The sequence below is a fragment of the Nematostella vectensis genome, chromosome 2 (assembly GCF_932526225.1).
Source record: "Nematostella vectensis chromosome 2, jaNemVect1.1, whole genome shotgun sequence".
NCBI classification, from domain to species: domain Eukaryota; kingdom Metazoa; phylum Cnidaria; class Anthozoa; order Actiniaria; family Edwardsiidae; genus Nematostella; species Nematostella vectensis.
In genome coordinates, this window is record NC_064035.1 from 7,206,531 (window position 1) to 7,224,251 (window position 17,721).

The 17,721-nt window shown below is 42.1% G+C and overlaps 3 protein-coding genes across 4 annotated transcripts; 1 reads left to right on the plus strand and 2 right to left on the minus strand.

Moving 5' to 3' along the window:
• Positions 1–7,107: 7,107 nt before the first annotated feature.
• On the minus strand, positions 7,108–8,124 carry LOC125561042. Of its 2 annotated transcripts, XM_048723920.1 has the most exons (3): positions 7,846–8,124; positions 7,613–7,698; positions 7,108–7,380 (listed from the first exon to the last, which is right to left on the minus strand). In XM_048723920.1, exons 1-3 carry the CDS (start codon positions 7,999–8,001, stop codon positions 7,209–7,211), a joined length of 414 nt encoding a protein of 137 aa, XP_048579877.1. In that variant the 5' UTR covers positions 8,002–8,124; the 3' UTR covers positions 7,108–7,208. The 2 variants fall into 2 exon arrangements, 1 of the variants encoding a protein (XP_048579877.1); XR_007307047.1 differs by lacking the exon at positions 7,613–7,698.
• A 730-nt stretch (positions 8,125–8,854) lies between these two features.
• LOC5501221 (methyltransferase flvH) lies at positions 8,855–16,938 on the plus strand. Its single transcript, XM_001622486.3, has 2 exons — positions 8,855–9,282; positions 16,190–16,938. The coding sequence occupies exon 2, from the start codon at positions 16,203–16,205 to the stop codon at positions 16,683–16,685; it is 483 nt and encodes a 160-aa protein (XP_001622536.1). The 5' UTR covers positions 8,855–9,282; positions 16,190–16,202; the 3' UTR covers positions 16,686–16,938.
• On the minus strand, positions 11,892–14,598 carry LOC116608312 (clumping factor B). Its single transcript, XM_032369557.2, has 4 exons — positions 14,515–14,598; positions 13,324–13,596; positions 12,342–13,256; positions 11,892–12,048 (listed from the first exon to the last, which is right to left on the minus strand). The coding sequence occupies exons 2-4, from the start codon at positions 13,403–13,405 to the stop codon at positions 12,026–12,028; spliced, it is 1,020 nt and encodes a 339-aa protein (XP_032225448.2). The 5' UTR covers positions 13,406–13,596; positions 14,515–14,598; the 3' UTR covers positions 11,892–12,025.
• Positions 16,939–17,721: the final 783 nt, after the last annotated feature.

Below are 17,721 nucleotides of genomic sequence, written 5' to 3' on the forward strand. Positions count from 1 at the left end.
GTGGCGGCCCTTGGTGGCCTTTGCGGCCCCCGTGGCCGTTGCCTTTGAGGCCCTCGTGGTCTTTGCGTCCCTCGCGGCCTTTGCCTTTGCAGCTCTCGCGCCTTTGCCTAGGCGCTCCTGGCGGCCTTTGCTTATGCGTCTCTCAGCCCTTATTGCGTTGCCTAAATGGCTGATGAGGTCTTGCCCTCAGCCCTAATTGCGTTGCGTTGCCGAAAGGCTGATGAGGTTTTGCCCTCAGCCCTAATTGCGTTGCGTTGCCTGAAAAGCTGATGAGGTTTTGCCCTCAGCCCTAATTGCGTTGCGTTGCCGAAAGGCTGATGAGGTTTTGCCCTCAGCCCTAATTGCGTTGCGTTGCCTGAAAAGCTGATGAGGTTTTGCCCTCAGCCCTAATTGCGTTGCGTTGCCGAAAGGCTGATGAGGTTTTGCCTTCAGCCCAAATTGCGTTGCGTTGCCGAAAGGCTGATGAGGTTTTGCCCTCAGCCCTAATTGCGTTGCGTTGCCTGAAAAGCTGATGAGGTTGTGCCCTCAATCCCAATCGCGTTGCGTTGCCTGATAGACGGATGAGGTGTCGCCCTCATCCCCTATTGCATTGCGTTGCCTGAAAGGCTGATGAGGTTTTGCCCTCAGCCCTAATTGCGTTGCGTTGCCTGAAAAGCTGATGAGGTTTTGCCCTCAGCCCAAATTGCGTTGCGTTGCCGAAAGGCTGATGAGGTTTTGCCCTCAGCCCTAATTGCGTTGCGTTGCCTGAAAAGCTGATGAGGTTGTGCCCTCAATCCCAATCGCGTTGCGTTGCCTGATAGACGGATGAGGTGTCGCCCTTATCCCCTATTGCATTGCGTTGCCAGAAAGGCTGATGTGGTTTTTTTTCTGCCCTCGGCCCTAATGGCGTTGCCTGCGGATGAGATTTGCCCTTATGGCGTTGCGTTCCCGGGAATGCCTATAAGGTTCGCCACAAGCCCTAATTGCGTTGCCTGGAATATTTAGGAGGTTTGCCATTAGTCCTAAGTGTGTTTCATTTGCCCTCCCCTTATTTGCGTTGCGTTGCCTGAAATGCTATGAAGTTCACTCTCAGTCCCAAACACGTTTACGCGCTCACGCGAGCTATGCCCCGGGTTTTTATAGGTCCGCACTAAGCCCCATTTAGCGCGACTAGGCCAGCGACACCAAACCGCTTTTGCTGATCCATTGAGCCCATGCCGTGTATTGCCTTGGGGGCTAAGCGAGGTTTGCCTTCATTCTCAAGCGCGCTCACGCGAGCTGTGCTGCGGGGTTCGCTAGGTCCGCCCTAAGCCCCCAAAACTGCCGCGCTTATGCGGGCGTCACTGCCGTACTTGTTGATCCATAGGTAGACCTAGCTAGGCGCATGCAAGCCATGTATTGCCGGATGGCTAATTGAGGTTCACCCTCAGTCCAGCTCTCAGCGCTCACGCGAGCTGTGCTGCGGGGTTAGTTAGGTCTGCACTGAGCCCTATCTAGCGCTCCGCGAGCGACACCGCCAGGTCTGTTGGTCCATGTGCATCCTACGCATGGGTCATGCAAGCCGTGCATTGCCAGGGAGTTGATAAGGTTTGACCTCTTCTTGACTGCTTTCAGGCGGCTACGCGAGCTATGAGCTTACTTGATTGACACCGCCTCCGGAGTTTGTTGGTCCTATTCAGAGCGCTCATGTTAGCACGGCTCGCGCGCTTGTGCTAGCTATACTGCCGGGTTGGTGTGGTACGCACTAGTTCAAGCTATCGCGCTCATGTGACCACCCCTCTACGCCCCATCCTAGCTTGCTCATAGGAACTAGCGCGTCCAAGCTAGCGCGTCCACGGGAGCTTCTGTTGGGGTGTGTTTTGTCTGGGCTAAGCCCTAGCTAACACGTGTTATGCTTACACCGTATCGGCTGGCAGTAATCGGCGCCTGGTTGAGTGGCTAGTGCCTGGCTACTACTGCGGGTTTCATGGCCGCAGCCGGCTTCTCGTTCATCAAAAGGTGGCATCGTCAGGTTGTTCTTCGAGCACAAACATTTTGCGGTCCAGTGGTGCTTGTCAGTGTTTGGGGTCAGGAGGCACCAGTCTCTCCGTTCCTCAGTCCCTCCTTTTCAAGCACCCTTTGGCGGGGAGCTGTGGCCTGGAGGCCTGGCTCCTCGGGTGCGCTTGGTTAGGCGGTTACCAAGCTATCCGATACCTGACCCCAAACTTATCAGACGATGAGTTTAAAGTTTAAAGGAAAAAATTTCAAAAAACAGAAGATTGTCAAAGTTTTTTCGTAGGGCAATACGGATTTCCGTAATGCCCTCAGAGACGGGCAATACGGGAATGTCACGACTACAAATTAGCCAATCACGGCGGACGTAGTATCGTAGCCATATAACAAAATTACTTACTACTAGTAAACCAAATCTCGGGGCGAGTTGTCGTTTTTGCTTTACGCCCGTAATTTCTTGGTACTAATAAACCAAATCTCGGGGCGAGTTGTCGTTTTTGCTTTACGCCCCGTAATTTATATCGGTATTATATATATGTTATTTACCAGCTGGGAGGTCCGTATCGTGAAATACCGTGACCGAGGTCTTGAAAATACGACCCTTAGCTGGTAAATAACATATTTATTTTTTTCCTCAATAGAATTTCCAACGTTTACCTTACGGGCTTACGGTTGCACGAGGCGAGGTATCGCTTCTGACTTTCGTCGATGTTCGTGAAGATTTTGTTCGCTCATGATCATTCAATAAACTCCATTTTGTATTTCCACGCAACGCTTTAAATCCTCCAGAAATACAGAACCTCCAAAGAAGAAATTCTCTGAGTTTTGACCAACAATTTTGTAAAATAATTTAGTCCAGATTGATACGTCGTTCTCAACTCGAATTGATCGTAGAAATGTCTTCTTTCGCTGTAAATCCTCCACAGACGATAATCTTATCGTCACGGGAAGTTATTCACTAAATAACTTCCCTTGAATGTGGATACGTTTAAGCTGGTTATGCAGGTAGATTACTAGAGTGATTTGTCGTTTTTCTTCGTATGAAGAGACGATTTTCTGCTTTTTTTAACCCAAATAAACTTTAAGCAAACTTGAAAGTCGCGCGCGTTGCAAAATCATTATGGCGGGAAATTGTCAAAACACAGGGAGTTTGAAGCCGATTTTTCGTAAAGTCAATGATTCTAGATAATATAACAAATAAAATGCCGTTTTAAGGTAAAGATCTATAACTTCGGGAGTAAAAATCCAGTTTTCGATGGTCATTTTACAAATCAACTTACTATTTCTAGCTTTGGAGGTGAGCGGGCCGGTATCGCGGGGTCCGGATCGTAGGATTCCGGACCTCACGAGAGCCAATCAGAACGCGCGATTTGATGGAAACCGGACCCCGAAAAAAAAATTACTTATTACTAGTAAACAAAATCTCTGGGCGAGTTGTCGTTTTTGCTTTACGCCCCGTAATTTATATCGGTATTATAATTACTTAGTACTAGTGAAGCAAATCTCGGGGCGAGTTGTCGTTTTTGCTTTACGCCCGTAATTTATATCGGTATTATAATTACTTAGTACTAGTGAAGCAAATCTCGGGGCGAGTTGTCGTTTTTGCTTTACGCCCCGTAATTTATATCGGTATTATAATAACTTAGTACTAGTAAAGCAAATCTCGGGGCGAGTTGTCGTTTTTCCTCCCCCCCCCCCTCCCCCCCTTAATTTCTTGGTACTAATAAACCAAATCTCGGGGCGAGTTGTCGTTTTTGCTTTACGCCCCGTAATTTCATTTAATAGCATAGTTATTATTATACTAGTAAACCAAAAGTCGGGGCAAGTTGTTAGATTGCTTTTTCGCCCCGAAATTTTGTTTACTAGTATGTTTTTTTTTTTCTATAAAATTTGAAAATTCTATAAAATTTCAAAATAATACCACTAAACTTTTTCGACCCCCAATTTCATTTACTAACTAGTAAGTTAATTTTCTATCTTAGCTAATATATGAATTCCCGTCAACAGTCCATTCCTTAGCGTATTATTGCTGCGACGCAGGAGCAGCACACTAATCTTGACATCGCTTTTTTAAACTCTCTTTTAAAACTCTCTATTTTGCCGACTTATTTTGAGCCGGGTCGAAAGCGTACCATTCGTACCAGCACACGTGCCATGGTCGCGTCCCCCGAAGTCGATCGAGATCTCGACAAAATTGGACACTAAACAAGCAAAACGAGCATCCTAACTCAATGCCTAAATACTCTAGCTCACTTGGCTATGGACTGTACGGCGTTTGGGAAAACATATCAGTTCAAAACAATGACCCAATGCCTTCTAGTAATTGCTGAAGAGCATGCAACAAGTTTTAGCAAACCCAAGTGATGCTAAAAATTGAAAAACACCTTGACAGAAAAGCTAATACTGTAAAACAATGAAAACAGATTATTATATCGTTTTGTTCATAAATCCAGGCTGTTGTGTTGTTTTAAAAACTGACCAAATAGGACGGGGAGGAAATGGATAAGCAAAAAAAAAAAATCCCTACCAATCATGACTCTGAATTAAAAATAGAGACTAATATATTGCCAAATTCTCTAACAATTAGCCTACCTTACGTTTATTGGTATTTTTAGCGAAGAAAAACTCAGTGCGATACGATAAGCTGCCGCCATCTTTGTGTTTGTTTCAAAATAACAGAAACAAGAGGGAGTAGCAGGGGTAAGACCACCGGTGCAAGGAATTAAACAATCCCAAATAAAATTTAAGATTGTGCCCATTGCCAGAAATATTGAACCCCGCGCATGCGCGCTAATAACCAGAAGTTGGACTAACGGCTTTCAAGAAACAACGAAGTTTGTTAAGAAATGACTTACGCGTAACCAACGAATTTTTAACCGTATCCGAATGTGAAAATGAAAAAACCTGCATCGGAATCGTATTTTTCAAAGATTTAACATAACAGATATAGAATAATGTTCGACACATAATGAAAAAATAGTTCGGTTTTGTAGGTTTTAAAAATAGCGTTTTCATTGTGTTGTTCGCTAAATGCATCTGAATAAAATAACGTAAATTTGTCTCAGACACCCTTGAAATAAAACCTAGCACTCAGTAATAACATCTCTTGGCTCAAAACCTGCATCGGAATCATAATAAAGACATGTTTACCTTGAGTCTTCATCGAGAAGATTGTCTTTACCGCTTCATCGTAATTCGGTTTTTGCGATATAAAACGCATGATCTCCCTTGAAGTTTTGTTCGTAGTTTCCTGGCATTCGAATGATAAATCGAACGCTTGTCGAGAAAGTTGAAGCATTTTATCGCGCGCCTTCTCTTTGAAAACTGGCTGTTGATGTTGCTACGAATTGTCTAAGACTGCCGGGAGCCCTGTATTGCTAAAGGCCGTTCCTCTCCAGGCTTTATCTGTCAATCATTTTGAAATTTAGCGGGAATTTCATTGGCGGGTAGTTCATGAATGAAGTTGTAGTTTCATCGTAGTACGCGCGTAGTAAAAAAATACTACGCAATGTTTACAGTTTATAATGACTGAGTAATCAAAGAAATGGCGACATAACGAGAAAACAAAAACACCAGTCCGGTAGGTTTTCATCCAGGCAACACACTATGTCGAATATATTACAAAGGACGGATCCATTCTTCGCGTTTTTACTGACGGAAAGTGACTCCAGGTACGAGCACAAGCAACGCCTTGCAGAAAACGATGTCATCGGTTATATAACTTTGCCGCGACCCCTCCTTGCTGGCTGGTATTTAATCAAAATGAAGGACATTCGGTACATCGACCTGCTAAACAAGTCTATAGGGGCCACTCTGAAGATCAGCTCAGAAAGCGTCTTACTTGAAAAAAAGATTTGACGATCTATGCAGGAGAAGTTCGGCACAGAAAAAGAAACTAAACCGACGGGGATCGGTGAAACAGCGCTTGGACTTTTGCACCAGCGCTTGCAAAGTCCGACTCTTGAGGAAAGAAGTTGTAGAAATAAAGGATTTGGTGGAAGAACGAGTCGAGGAAACTTCTTCCATTGCAGAACGTGATGAACTAGTTACAGCCTTGAAAAAAGAGGTGCAACGGCTCAAGGGTAATAATGACTCCTTGAGACAGCAAATTAGGCACTTGAAGAGGGAAACATGCGATGCAAATGTGGGGACTCCCATCCCTGAATTAAAGACCGAACAAAGTAAAAACCGAAAAATAAAAATACTAAAAAATAAAGCAGAGAAAGCACTTGCATTTGTAGAATTGTTTGGCTTAGAGCTTGATTTTCTCCAAGTAACTGACTCTGTCAATGAGAAAAACTACAATCTGGACTTGTCAACAGCATGTCAAGGTGGATCCAAAACAACAGGCCAGAATGCCCAATACCTGTCACTTAATGAAAAGGACAAAGCCACTGTAGAAAGTGTTCTATTTTTGATGGACAAATTTGGTGTTGGGGATGATTTTATCCAAAAGGTGTCAAGAATAGTCGATGGCTTCCCTAGAGGCTATATCATAAAACAGTGTCGCTCAGAGCTCAATAAACAATGCAACATCAGGCCCACTCCAGGACAAGTTCCAGGAGCCCAGTTCTCTTTCAAGGAGAGACTGGTAGAGCAAATCAAGAGTCTGGTGAGTTGTTAGTAATTTGAATCAGGATTCATGTACAAAAATGTATTAAGAAATGATACCCCCCCCCCCCCCCCACACACACACACACACCCCAGGAAACAACAATGCAACAACAAATCACACCCCAGAAAACATCAATGCAACAACAAATCTTGATTTGTACATACAGTACAGTAATGATATTTACAAAAATAAGCATATGCACTCATGATATTTACTAGATAATCTGGTTGCTGGAAATATAAGCTGAATGCTATAAATCATAAATACCCAAGTTAAAATAGAAGTGGTATCCCAATTCTTTTAACAGAGAGCACAGGGAGAAACTCCCTCGTCCCTATGTCAAACGAAATGCCCAATATTGGGAAGAGGAAATTAAGATAAAGCGAAGACGAGGGAACACAAATTAAGGCTCTACTAACTTTATTTGTCACCAAGTGCAATTTTAACGAAAGAAATTGTTACTTTCTCTTGAAAAGCCCTAGGTAATAAAACTGGCAGGGGTTGTCTGGAGTATTTCTTTGTTGTAAAGCTAACAAAGCTTCTAACCTTCATGGGATAAAATACTTTGATCCCCTGTCCATGCATGTCAGCCAGCTGATCCCAGCCCTTTGGAAAATATGTGTCAGGGAACTGATCTCTTTCGAGATAATGCCAATCTAAAAACATCTCCCCTGAAATAAAAGGTTACTGGTAACCTTGACCTAGATTTCAAAAGCACTTCAACCTCAGCTCGAAAGACTGCGACATTGGAATGAAGGACACCTCCATCAGGCATAGGTGGGGAGTAGAACAAGCTGAAAGACAAATACACAAGAGGATTTAAGTAAAGCATCTGAAAATAATTCTGAGCTAGATTTTAGGCAATTTTCTATTGTGGATCTGTTACATATGCAACTTGCCTAATATTTATTATTCTGTAGTCTCAATTTGTTTTTTAAATTTGGAAACTAATAGGTGAAAAAGCCCTAGTGGTAAATAGTAGGTCCGCATCCCAGTAAAGTTGAGCTTCGGAAGCTTCTGACGTACCGGACACACTCGGACGTCATGTTTTCGACAGGTTTCCATGTTGCATCGTAGGGAGAGAAGCCCTTCCATAAAACGAGGTATTCATGCTGATTATCAGAATGCAGAGTAGTATATTTTTATCTGCAATATCGTAAATAGCAAGAAGCCATCGGGGGCAACGGACCCCAACAAAAAATACGATGACACGAGGCCGGGAGCGATGTGACCTGTAAGTTAAACTTTGTCAAACTCACCTTGCCTTCTGTGGTCTTGCGCTCTAAGACAAGCCGATCAACTTCCCAAAGCCGACCTTTACCTTGAATTCGTTTCAAAGGTCGATCGCAAAAAAGATCAACGGAAGAGATCGAATTAAGCGTACGATAAAAACCCTTCTCTCGTCTAGCCGCCATTTTTTCACGGGTCTAAGACCCGTGATTTGTGGATTTCGGGAACCAATCAAATGCGCGCAAATACAATGGATATGCAAAATAGGAAAAGCTCGGCCCAACTCCCGTTTTGGTTCAATATTTCTGGCCATGCAGCTATTCAAATCTCGATAACAAAAAAAAACGCCTAAAGGTAAACTTCTCTTGCTATTTTTAAAAATTTCTAGCTTAGCTGCAATCAGCGACAAAACTGTTGAAAATTTTAGCGCTTCAAATGCAGTTTCAGATGGAAATCTTAATTACGTAGCATAGTGACTTTGATATCTTCCCCTCCCCATCCCAACCCCCTCTCCCCCAAATCAATGTTGGATTCTTACTGACAACCCTAGACAGCAACTTTGAATGGGGGAAGGGGGATATGAGTAATAAAAAGTTCCCATATTGTAAATTATTTCAGTAAGACTACTTTTTAGATGTCATTTTCAACAGGTTACAATACTCGAAATTACCATCCTAACAATTACCGCCTTTTTTCCACTCAACCAAAATTATTACAGGAATTCGTATTTCCCTAGAACTGTCAAACTTTGGAATAGTCTTCCTTCACTTATGAAATCTTGCACTACGCTTTCGTCTTTCAGATATCAGCTGACAACTCACTATTTAGAGAAACTTGCATTTTACCAACCTCCATAATTTCATAGAGCTTAAATTTATGTAATTCAATTTTCGTTTTAGAATTTTTATTGTTTGTAATTTGTTGGAAAAGAATTTCAATTGGGGCTTACGCCCTGAAGCAACTGTATATCACTGTCGCAGCATTTCCTTTCTATTAGAAACTTCTAGTATATAGTATAGATAGATACAGATGTCTAGACCACAGAGTGCATGCATAATTCCGTCTGATCACAAGGAACTATTGTCTCCTCCGCAGCCGTCCCTAGTGTCAGTCTCGAACACTAAGGACGGCTGCGCAGGAGACTAAAGGAACTACTGCCTCTTTGCACGTTTTTTTTATATTGGAACGATAGTATTATCAAACAAATGACGTTTCACGTAAGCAAGAGAAGACTTAGGCACGAGGTTTTGCACGTTTTCCTCAACAAAAGTGTGATTAGATTCACGTAAGGTAGAGAGAACAAGGACGTGATATATTACACGTTCCTCTGTTTCCTTGACAACAGTGCCGTCATCTTGCCGCGGGGTCTGGTAACGATTAATTATGCTCATAAGGCATAACCGTACGGCCTTCTTGCATAGATAATCATCACCACCTAACAGAACTGTCCTCGAGTGTACGCCTAGGTGAGTACAAAAAAAGCATTGTTTGATTTTCGCACTGGATTGTTACTTAAGCAAAAACACTTGAATCAGGAAGCTTTTGGCTGTAGTAGCTGTACAACGCCTACAGCTAACCGGTTTAAAACAGGTTTCCCTCATTTCTGGTCGAACGCAGTCGTGCGGTCCGTCAGGAGTAAATTCACTGGGGGCGACCTTTGCACTTTCCCTCTATATTCTATACTATCGTATAGTATATAATAATAGAATTAGGACCTTTCAATCAATGTTTATAGAAATATTTTTTGTATTCATAGGGAATGGTTAACAAATTATATTCAATTGAGCTTATTCCGTACGTTGATTATTATTTACGAAATAAGGAATCTATTTATTCATTACTATTATATATATATATTTTAATTTTTATTTGCTTGTTATATTTTTGGAAGGAGGGATAGAGTGGTTTTCAAAATCCCGTGCAACAAAATGTAGTTTTTAAAATGTAATAGTCAAGAACTGGTTCTAGCTAAGACCACCCCAATAGTATTTCACAGGTTTTTAAAAACCACTTTACATGGTAAAATGTATTTCCATACTATGATTTTTATGCTTAAAATGGCGGCCAGAGTATCGGTCCCCTGTGAACTACTACATCCATAAGTCAGCTATAACAATATTTTGTTAAGCATATGAGAGAGTGTGATGTTATTTACAGTACCTTATACCGGGAAGGACGGGACATTTACAGTGCAGAAAATAAAAACAATTATCCAACTTTGGAATAATACACAGAACATACAGAATAACCTTTGTCCGTCTTCAACGAGTAAGTACGCAGCTGCTTTGTCTCCTATTATCTTTGTTCTACAAAGGAGTTCTTTTGTCTCTATTCTTCTCGTTCTTTGTGTCGAGGTGCGGGTATTGTTCATTTGCCCAATCAAATTGCAGCTTGTAAGAGCTGCGTACTGACCCATTTCATGTATCAATCAGCGTGTGGCAAGCTGCATGGTGAAATGTGCAAAAACGAATATGAATGATAACTAACGCCAGATTATTTATTTTTCAATTTTTTGGGTAACTGTTATCTTCATAGTTATTAGTACAAATGTACTCTTCAAAATGTACTGGCTTTGAAAGATTAAGGCTTATTTCAGATGACTTGTTGTCGGGTAGTTGCCTATAGTTTGCATCCCGAGGGGTAGGGTCATTTGACTGCAGTTTTGTCCCGTGGAGGTTGGGGCTTTTCTCTGTTTTGTACAGGCTCAAAGTCTAATCCCCTACCCTTCCCCGGGACCATGGGGGTGGGGCTAGTGCATAACAGGTTCTGATACTTCTGATAATAGCCGTTCTCTCTTCAATAAATTACTGCTATAATCGGATGTTCTGACAATATTGTAAGCTACGCCATAGTTTTCTTTCTAACTTTAAAAAAATTATAATTTTAAAACGGCTTAATTTCTTCGTTGTGGAATTTCTTCACGTTGTTGCGTGATGACTGTGTCTTATCTGCCGTCAGCCGTAGAAATTTAAGTGTCTGTCTACCTTATAATATAATGATAAATTTACTTGTTTTTCAACGGCCAAAAATGCATTTGTCTCACATGACATTGCCACCAGCATCAACTATTCAAGAAAAAAAAATCAAAAGGCGTAGCTACGGGTGGCCTGCGAAAGAAGACGCCTCTAGCCGCTCGCGAAATGCGACTAAGCTAGGAGTTGGTAGACAGACTATCATTGAAGCAAAAGGCATCTAAGGGAAATTGTGTCTGGAGCTCTGGACGATAGCGTACGTGTAGCTACCCTAAGTAATCATCCCTTCTAGAACTAGAGTGACGATAGCATACGTGTAGCTACCCTAAATATTTATCCCTGCCAGAACTAGTGACGATAGCGTACGTGTAGCTACCCTAAATATTTATCCCTGCCAGAACTAGTGACGATAGCGTACGTGTAGCTACCCTAAGTATTCATCCCTGCCAGAACCCGAGTGACGATAGCGTACGTGTGGCTACCCTAAGTATTTATCCCTGCAAAGTGACGATTGCGTACGTGTAGCTACCCTAAGTATTTATCCCTGCCAGAACTAGAGTGACGATAGCGTACGTGTAGCTACCCTAAGTATTTATCCCTGCAAAGTGACGATTGCGTACGTGTAGCTACCCTAAGTATTTATCCCTGCCAGAACTAGTGACGATAGCGTACGTGTAGCTACCCTAAGTATTCATCCCTGCCAGAACCCGAGTGACGATAGCGTACGTGTGGCTACCCTAAGTATTTATCCCTGCAAAGTGACGATTGCGTACGTGTAGCTACCCTAAGTATTTATCCCTGCCAGAACTAGAGTGACGATAGCGTACGTGTAGCTACCCTAAATAGTAATCCCTGCCAGAACTAGAGTAACGATAGCGTACGTGTAGCTACCCTAAGTATTCATCCCTGACTTTCCCTTTCTTTGACTAAAAGATTCCTTCCGGTTTTCCTTTCATTGCATTTTGCGTTGAAAATACATTATGCGTCGGTTATTACATTTTGCGGCGTATCATGGTGCGCACGAAGTTATTATCCAACATTACACTTAGTTTTGATTTGCTGCCTCGACAACAGCAAGAAGATAAAAAATGCAAAAAACTTGGTTATATATTGCGTTGCTTTTATTTTAACACTTTAATTGCCTTTCTGTATAAGAGGCAAACTTCTATCTTCTGCTACTTTTCGTTTATTGTTGAAGTGTGCTCTCCATGGTTTATTTATTTCCACTTTCCCTCAATCAGATTCGTATTCTTGTTTTGCCTAAAAATGAAATAAAAGCAATTAACTATTGTGTTTCCTTCCTGAAAATGACCAGCAGCAGCAGCAGCAGCGGGCAAACGTGAAACAATTTTAACAATGATATAAAATGATTGTAATACCAATCTAACGAAGCAAGCAAGCTGGCCTGATTTCAGGCAGTCACGCGTCATAGAAATTTACCATTTCCGTTACATTTTATAAACAGTCAAAAAACAAGTAAGCAGTCTAGCTAGCAAGAGCTTTCGAAACTTTTCGTGTGGTGTCTGATTTTATCCTTCAATAAGTTGTTTTACCCTTTGGGGAGCCAAAATTACTTCTCGCCAAATCTACGTTGATGTGGAGATGTATCGGCGTCGTGAGATGTATCGGCGTCGGGAGATGGACCGACGACGAGCGATAGATCGGCTCGAGAGATGGATCGGCGTCGAGAGATGGATCGGCGTCGGAAGATGGATCGACGTCGAGAGATGGATCGACGTCGAGCGATGGATCGGCGTCGAGAGATGGATCGACGTCGGGAGATGGATCGGCGTCGAGAGATGGATCGGCGTCGGGAGATGGATCGGCGTCGGGAGATGGATCGGCGTCGAGAGATGGATCGGCGTCGGGAGATGGATCGGCGTCGGGAGATGGATCGGCGACGGGAGATGGATCGGCGTCGAGAGATGGATCGACGTCGAGCGATGGATCGACGTCGGGAGATGGATCGGCGTCGAGAGATGGATCGGCGTCGGGAGATGGATCGACGACGGGAGATGGATCGGCGTCGAGAGATGGATCGGCGTCGAGAGATGGATCGGCGTCGAGAGATGGATCGGCGTCGGGAGATGGATCGGCGACGGGAGATGGATCGGCGTCGAGAGATGGATCGACGTCGAGCGATGGATCGGCGTCGGGAGATGGATCGGCGTCGAGAGATGGATCGGCGTCGGGAGATGGATCGACGACGGGAGATGGATCGGCGTCGGGAGATGGATCGGCGTCGAGAGATGGATCGGCGTCGGGAGATGGATCGGCGACGGGAGATGGATCGGCGTCGAGAGATGGATCGACGTCGAGCGATGGATCGGCGACGGGAGATGGATCGGCGTCGAGAGATGGATCGGCGTCGAGAGATGGATCGGCGTCGAGAGATGGATCGGCGTCGGGAGATGGATCGGCGTCGGGAGAAAGTTTTTGCGTCTTGCGACTGGTCTTTGTTAGGCTCACTGGAAAAGAAAAGTCTTTTTTATTAATCTTGCAAATTGATTTTTTTTAATGAACGACTGAACTTACGTTTCAGTAACTTCGGATTCATCAATTTCTTCAAGTTGATTTTCGTCACCATCATAGTCATCCAGGTTTTCACCTTCGTCATCCGGGTTTTTCCCAGTCACAAAATGGGGGTCACCCTCATCGTCTACATTGTCAGCGGTTTTAGCTTCCGGCAGAGCATTGTCATTGACATTCGGTTGATCTCCGTGTTGAGAGTTGATTGACACCACGAGGGCCAATAGAAAGAGCGCGGCAAAGACTTTCATCTTAAAGCACAACCGCAACCACTTAAAACTGTATTGAAAAGCAATCAATATTCAATGATTTCGATTTCGATTTTATTCATATTGCATCCTTTAAAACACTGCATTCTTTTAAACACGAGCTCGCGCTATAAAAGGGGAGTCATTCCCCCAGGAGCTTCGTAAATATCGAGATAGCAGAGCTGCGGATCGACTTTAACCATTCTAAGTTCCTATTTCGCACAAACAAGACAATACAGCGATCTGCTTAGAAACTTAATTTCTATAACAACGACAGATTTTCCAAAAAAAATATAACGTTGGAATGATACCCAGAAAAGATAAGCTGGGATTTTTTTATACTTCAAAAAAAAACATACAAACGAATTTATCATTTATTAAGGATGGATTTAAGAGTGCGAAAATCAAGCATCGGTTAGGTGTTTCCACAAAAAAGACCTTTTTGGAAAATTTTGTTTGAATAGATAGCTGTTTATAACAATTTGATTTGTTGCTTGGATCTTTTATAAATCCATTTACATTTGTCCATTGCATTTGTTGGTCACGGGTGTTACGCCGAAAAATGTAATAACTAACGTAAAATGTAATCTTAACGCGAAATGTAATAAATATCAACGCAAAATGTAATCTTACCGAGAAATGTAATAACATCAGATAATGAATATAATCTGATAGCTAAAATCTGTACCAACAAAAGCTGTACCATGTAGTGACCAACAATTGTAGTAGTCCATCTCGAGTCGACAATCGGTCTCGGTCTCACTTGTCAGCAACTGGGATGGCAAATCTTCCCTAAATCATGGTGCTGCGATACTGTGAGGTTGCAAAGAGAAAGAAAATGCCAACTGCAGACATTTTGCGTTGAAAGTTATTTCATTTCGTGTTAAGATTCTATTTTGCGATAGTTATCACATTTTGCAGAAGGGCTTCTGTTTTACTAGAATCATACCTTCGAACTCAGTCAATGGGTAGGTAATACAGAGGTACAGCTGATGATATAACTGCTGACAATAACTAGAGAGTCTACAAGCAGTCCTATTTGTAGCGTGAGTTAGTTATAATTTGATTGACAAGCGATGATCACGTGTGTGCTGTGCATTGATTGATCATTGCTAGCCAAGGTGAATGATTTCTTCAAATAACATTAAATTTCGGTGTAATTAACGAGTTCAGGGAAGACATTTGAAAAGTAAGTAGGAGTACAAAAAAACTTAATTCGCTATGAAATTAAAGGAATAGTTAGGAAAGATATAGATTCAACTTTGGGGAGAGAGTTATAAAACTTGTATTCGAAAGTTACTATACGAAGGTTGAAAAAGCTAGTTTTACGAGAGCGGGAGCGTTGTTTGCTGACATAGATTGGCATCCATAAAGACAGCATTTCAATGAGATTAAGCTCCTCAACCAAAGTTTGACTTCTTTGGTGAACAAGAATTTGCCTGTTAAGTATCACCGATGGTCAATGTTTACTAAGTAAAAAGCGTTATGTTTATCATGGCGAGTAGTCTAATGTTTGTAATGATAAATTCATTCACAATTAGAGTATTTGAAAATTGCTGTCTAATTAGTATATAAAATATACGTGGACGAACCAATCAAAGCTATTTCAGAAATAGCATGAAAATCAAGCGACCATTTTTCTACTTATGCTACATCAAATAAACAACTTAGACTGCAATCAAAAAGATGATATGCATCAGCTAAATGTCTGGCTAGTGAAAATACCTAGAACTTGCATATTTCGTATATCTTACGATCACCAAGATACTCATATTCTTGCACAACAATCGGTTACTTTTTTCAATAAAAATCAGTGTCTGTGAGCCAGCTCGTGAATGCAAAATTATTTTAGTTATTTTCTTGTGTGCATAAAATATTTACAGGATAATGAACAAATAATCAAAGATTAGTACACCAAAGATGCTGGAGGGGTCATCAAAATGTCCTTTTTCTTTTTTTTCCTACGTGATGACACACCAAGTACAAAAAAGAAAGAAAGGAAAGAAAACAAAATTCGTGGAAATGGCGGGGATCGAACCCGGGGCATTGCAGACGAAATTAAATATGAACAAACTACTGAACTACCGTGCTTTTGCTGAACTAACAACTGACTAAGATTAATTTTAATACTGTTTGTATCGTATCGTTTGTAGCCTACGTGTAACCGCTGAAAGAATGTCAAATTTCAGCAATTCTTCCCAAACAATGCGAGAACCCAGAGACACCAATCGGCAAGTAAAGAAAGTGAAAGAAAAGCTCTGCAGCCCTTTCTGACAAACCTTGCGTATATATATATGAGTGCAGGCGTTCATATAACAGTGCTTAAAACATAGGTGTAGAGCGGGATATATCTTGGTTTGTAGGAAAAAAAACACGCGAACTACCGTTTCATCTCTACAACCCTGTTTCGTGGTTGCCCACTCATCAGGAAATCTCCTGATACATAATATACAAAAATAGGGAGGGAACACAAAGGATCGGCTAATCCTTATGTGAATTTTTGCACATTTCCAGTTAACTCCTCAAATCATGCAATAATTATTTCCGCTTTACTACTACCTGTTTACTGCACTCTAAAAACCATATTTGAAATTATCATTGCTGAACTATTTTTATTTAATCAGACTGGAAAGCAAAATGGACTCTCCCTCCCTAAAGGTCATATGTAACCAAGCCTCGTTCAAAAGTTTGACTGTGGTCAAAGAAGTGAAGAAGGGGGAGTTCTTGTGCGACCTGTGGGGGGTGGTGTCGCCAGTGGGTATGCACACGGTGCAAGTTGACAAAGAGAAGCACATCCTTCCCGCCAGCAACCTTAGCTACACCAACCACTCGTGCGACCCAAACGCCGAGTTCGTGTTTAAACCTCGTAATGGGATCACTGTGCCTAAAGGGAAGGAGCTGTCCTGGTACCTAGTAGCGCGGCGTGAAATCAAGCAAGGCGAGGAGGTGACGTTTGACTACACACTCACTGAGTACGACATGAATGATCCGTTCGAGTGCAAGTGCGGAGCAGACGACTGTCTGGGCACGGTGCGCGGATTCAAGTATCTCAACAACAAGCAACAGCAAGAGCGATTGGCCCACATTTCGCCTGCTATTAAAAAGATTGTTAATAATTAGGCATTCGGGTGAAGCGCTAAGGATCCTTAAAGATTAACACGGCATGGACATGAATACGGAATACGGATGTAGGAAAAATGATTGAAATTCTTAAAAATGTTTTTATCCAGACAATATCCGCTTTGTGTAGGTTCTAAACTGTAGCTTTTAATGATGCTTCATTCATGTATTGTTCATATACATAAAGTGCTGACCTTCATCGAAACACTTACCCAACGTCAAATTACAGTGAATAAAATTATTTTTTACTAAAGACGTCTTACCAGAAGAGAAGCTTGTACGTATGATGCACTGCGCACGCGCGACAGCTAACCAAGTTTAACGATTCGATGAGAGTACCCCTCCCCCCCTACCCGAAATGCCAAGGATATGTATGAATCTGACACTTTTTAATATTTTTCTTAGTGATTTGCCTGAAACTTTGGCAAACTCAGGGGCTGGACATGTAATAAGTGATACCAAAATTAACTGAATGTTGTATGCGGATGACTTAGTTTTGATTTCGCCAACTAGTGATGGTCTGCAGGATCTCCTAAAATGCCTTCAAGATTATTCTAACGAAAACAGGCTCAAAGTCAACACCTCAAAATCAAAGGTGATAATATTCAACAATAGCGGCAAGGCAACACATATTTTTTTTTATTTTTTCTTGGATGGGAGGCAGTTGGAAAATACTAAGATGTATAAGTATCTCGGACTCATTGTTAGTCTATTTGGGAATTTTAACTTTGTGAAGCAGGAATTAAAAAAGATTACGCTAAAAGCCCTATTCAAATTAAGGGGGGATTTAGGTGTCTTTTAGACACGCAGACCTATAATTTCTTGTGCACGGTTTCATGTGCATTATTGCTTAAAATCTGTTCATTTGCTCAAATTTTTCAAAACCAAAATGCCTGACTCTCGCACAAATGATCATGCTAAATTGATGTCCCGTTATCAATAGAAAAAAAAGAAACTGGTTAACGTTCAGGGATTAATTACATTTGACTAGTGGCGGGCCCTACCAGTCCCCCCCCCCCCTCCCCTCCTATCTCTT

What these genes read in the sequence shown, in the direction of transcription:
- LOC125561042 (XM_048723920.1), bottom strand. Translation starts at nt 8,001, where the DNA reads ATGGCGGCTAGACGAGAGAAGGGTTTTTATCGTACGCTTAATTCGATC. An exon ending in GCAAGACCACAGAAGGCAAG is followed by an intron (nt 7,699 to 7,845) that starts GTGAGTTTGACA and finishes TCTGATAATCAG; the next exon opens with CATGAATACCTCGTTTTATG. An exon ending in ATGACGTCCGAGTGTGTCCG is followed by an intron (nt 7,381 to 7,612) that starts GTACGTCAGAAG and finishes TTTGTCTTTCAG; the next exon opens with CTTGTTCTACTCCCCACCTA.
- LOC116608312 (XM_032369557.2), bottom strand. Translation starts at nt 13,405, where the DNA reads ATGACGAAGGTGAAAACCTGGATGACTATGATGGTGACGAAAATCAAC. An exon ending in GAATCCGAAGTTACTGAAAC is followed by an intron (nt 13,257 to 13,323) that starts GTAAGTTCAGTC and finishes TTTCTTTTCCAG; the next exon opens with TGAGCCTAACAAAGACCAGT. An exon ending in TAATTTTGGCTCCCCAAAGG is followed by an intron (nt 12,049 to 12,341) that starts GTAAAACAACTT and finishes TTTCATTTTTAG; the next exon opens with GCAAAACAAGAATACGAATC.
- LOC5501221 (XM_001622486.3), top strand. Translation starts at nt 16,203, where the DNA reads ATGGACTCTCCCTCCCTAAAGGTCATATGTAACCAAGCCTCGTTCAAA.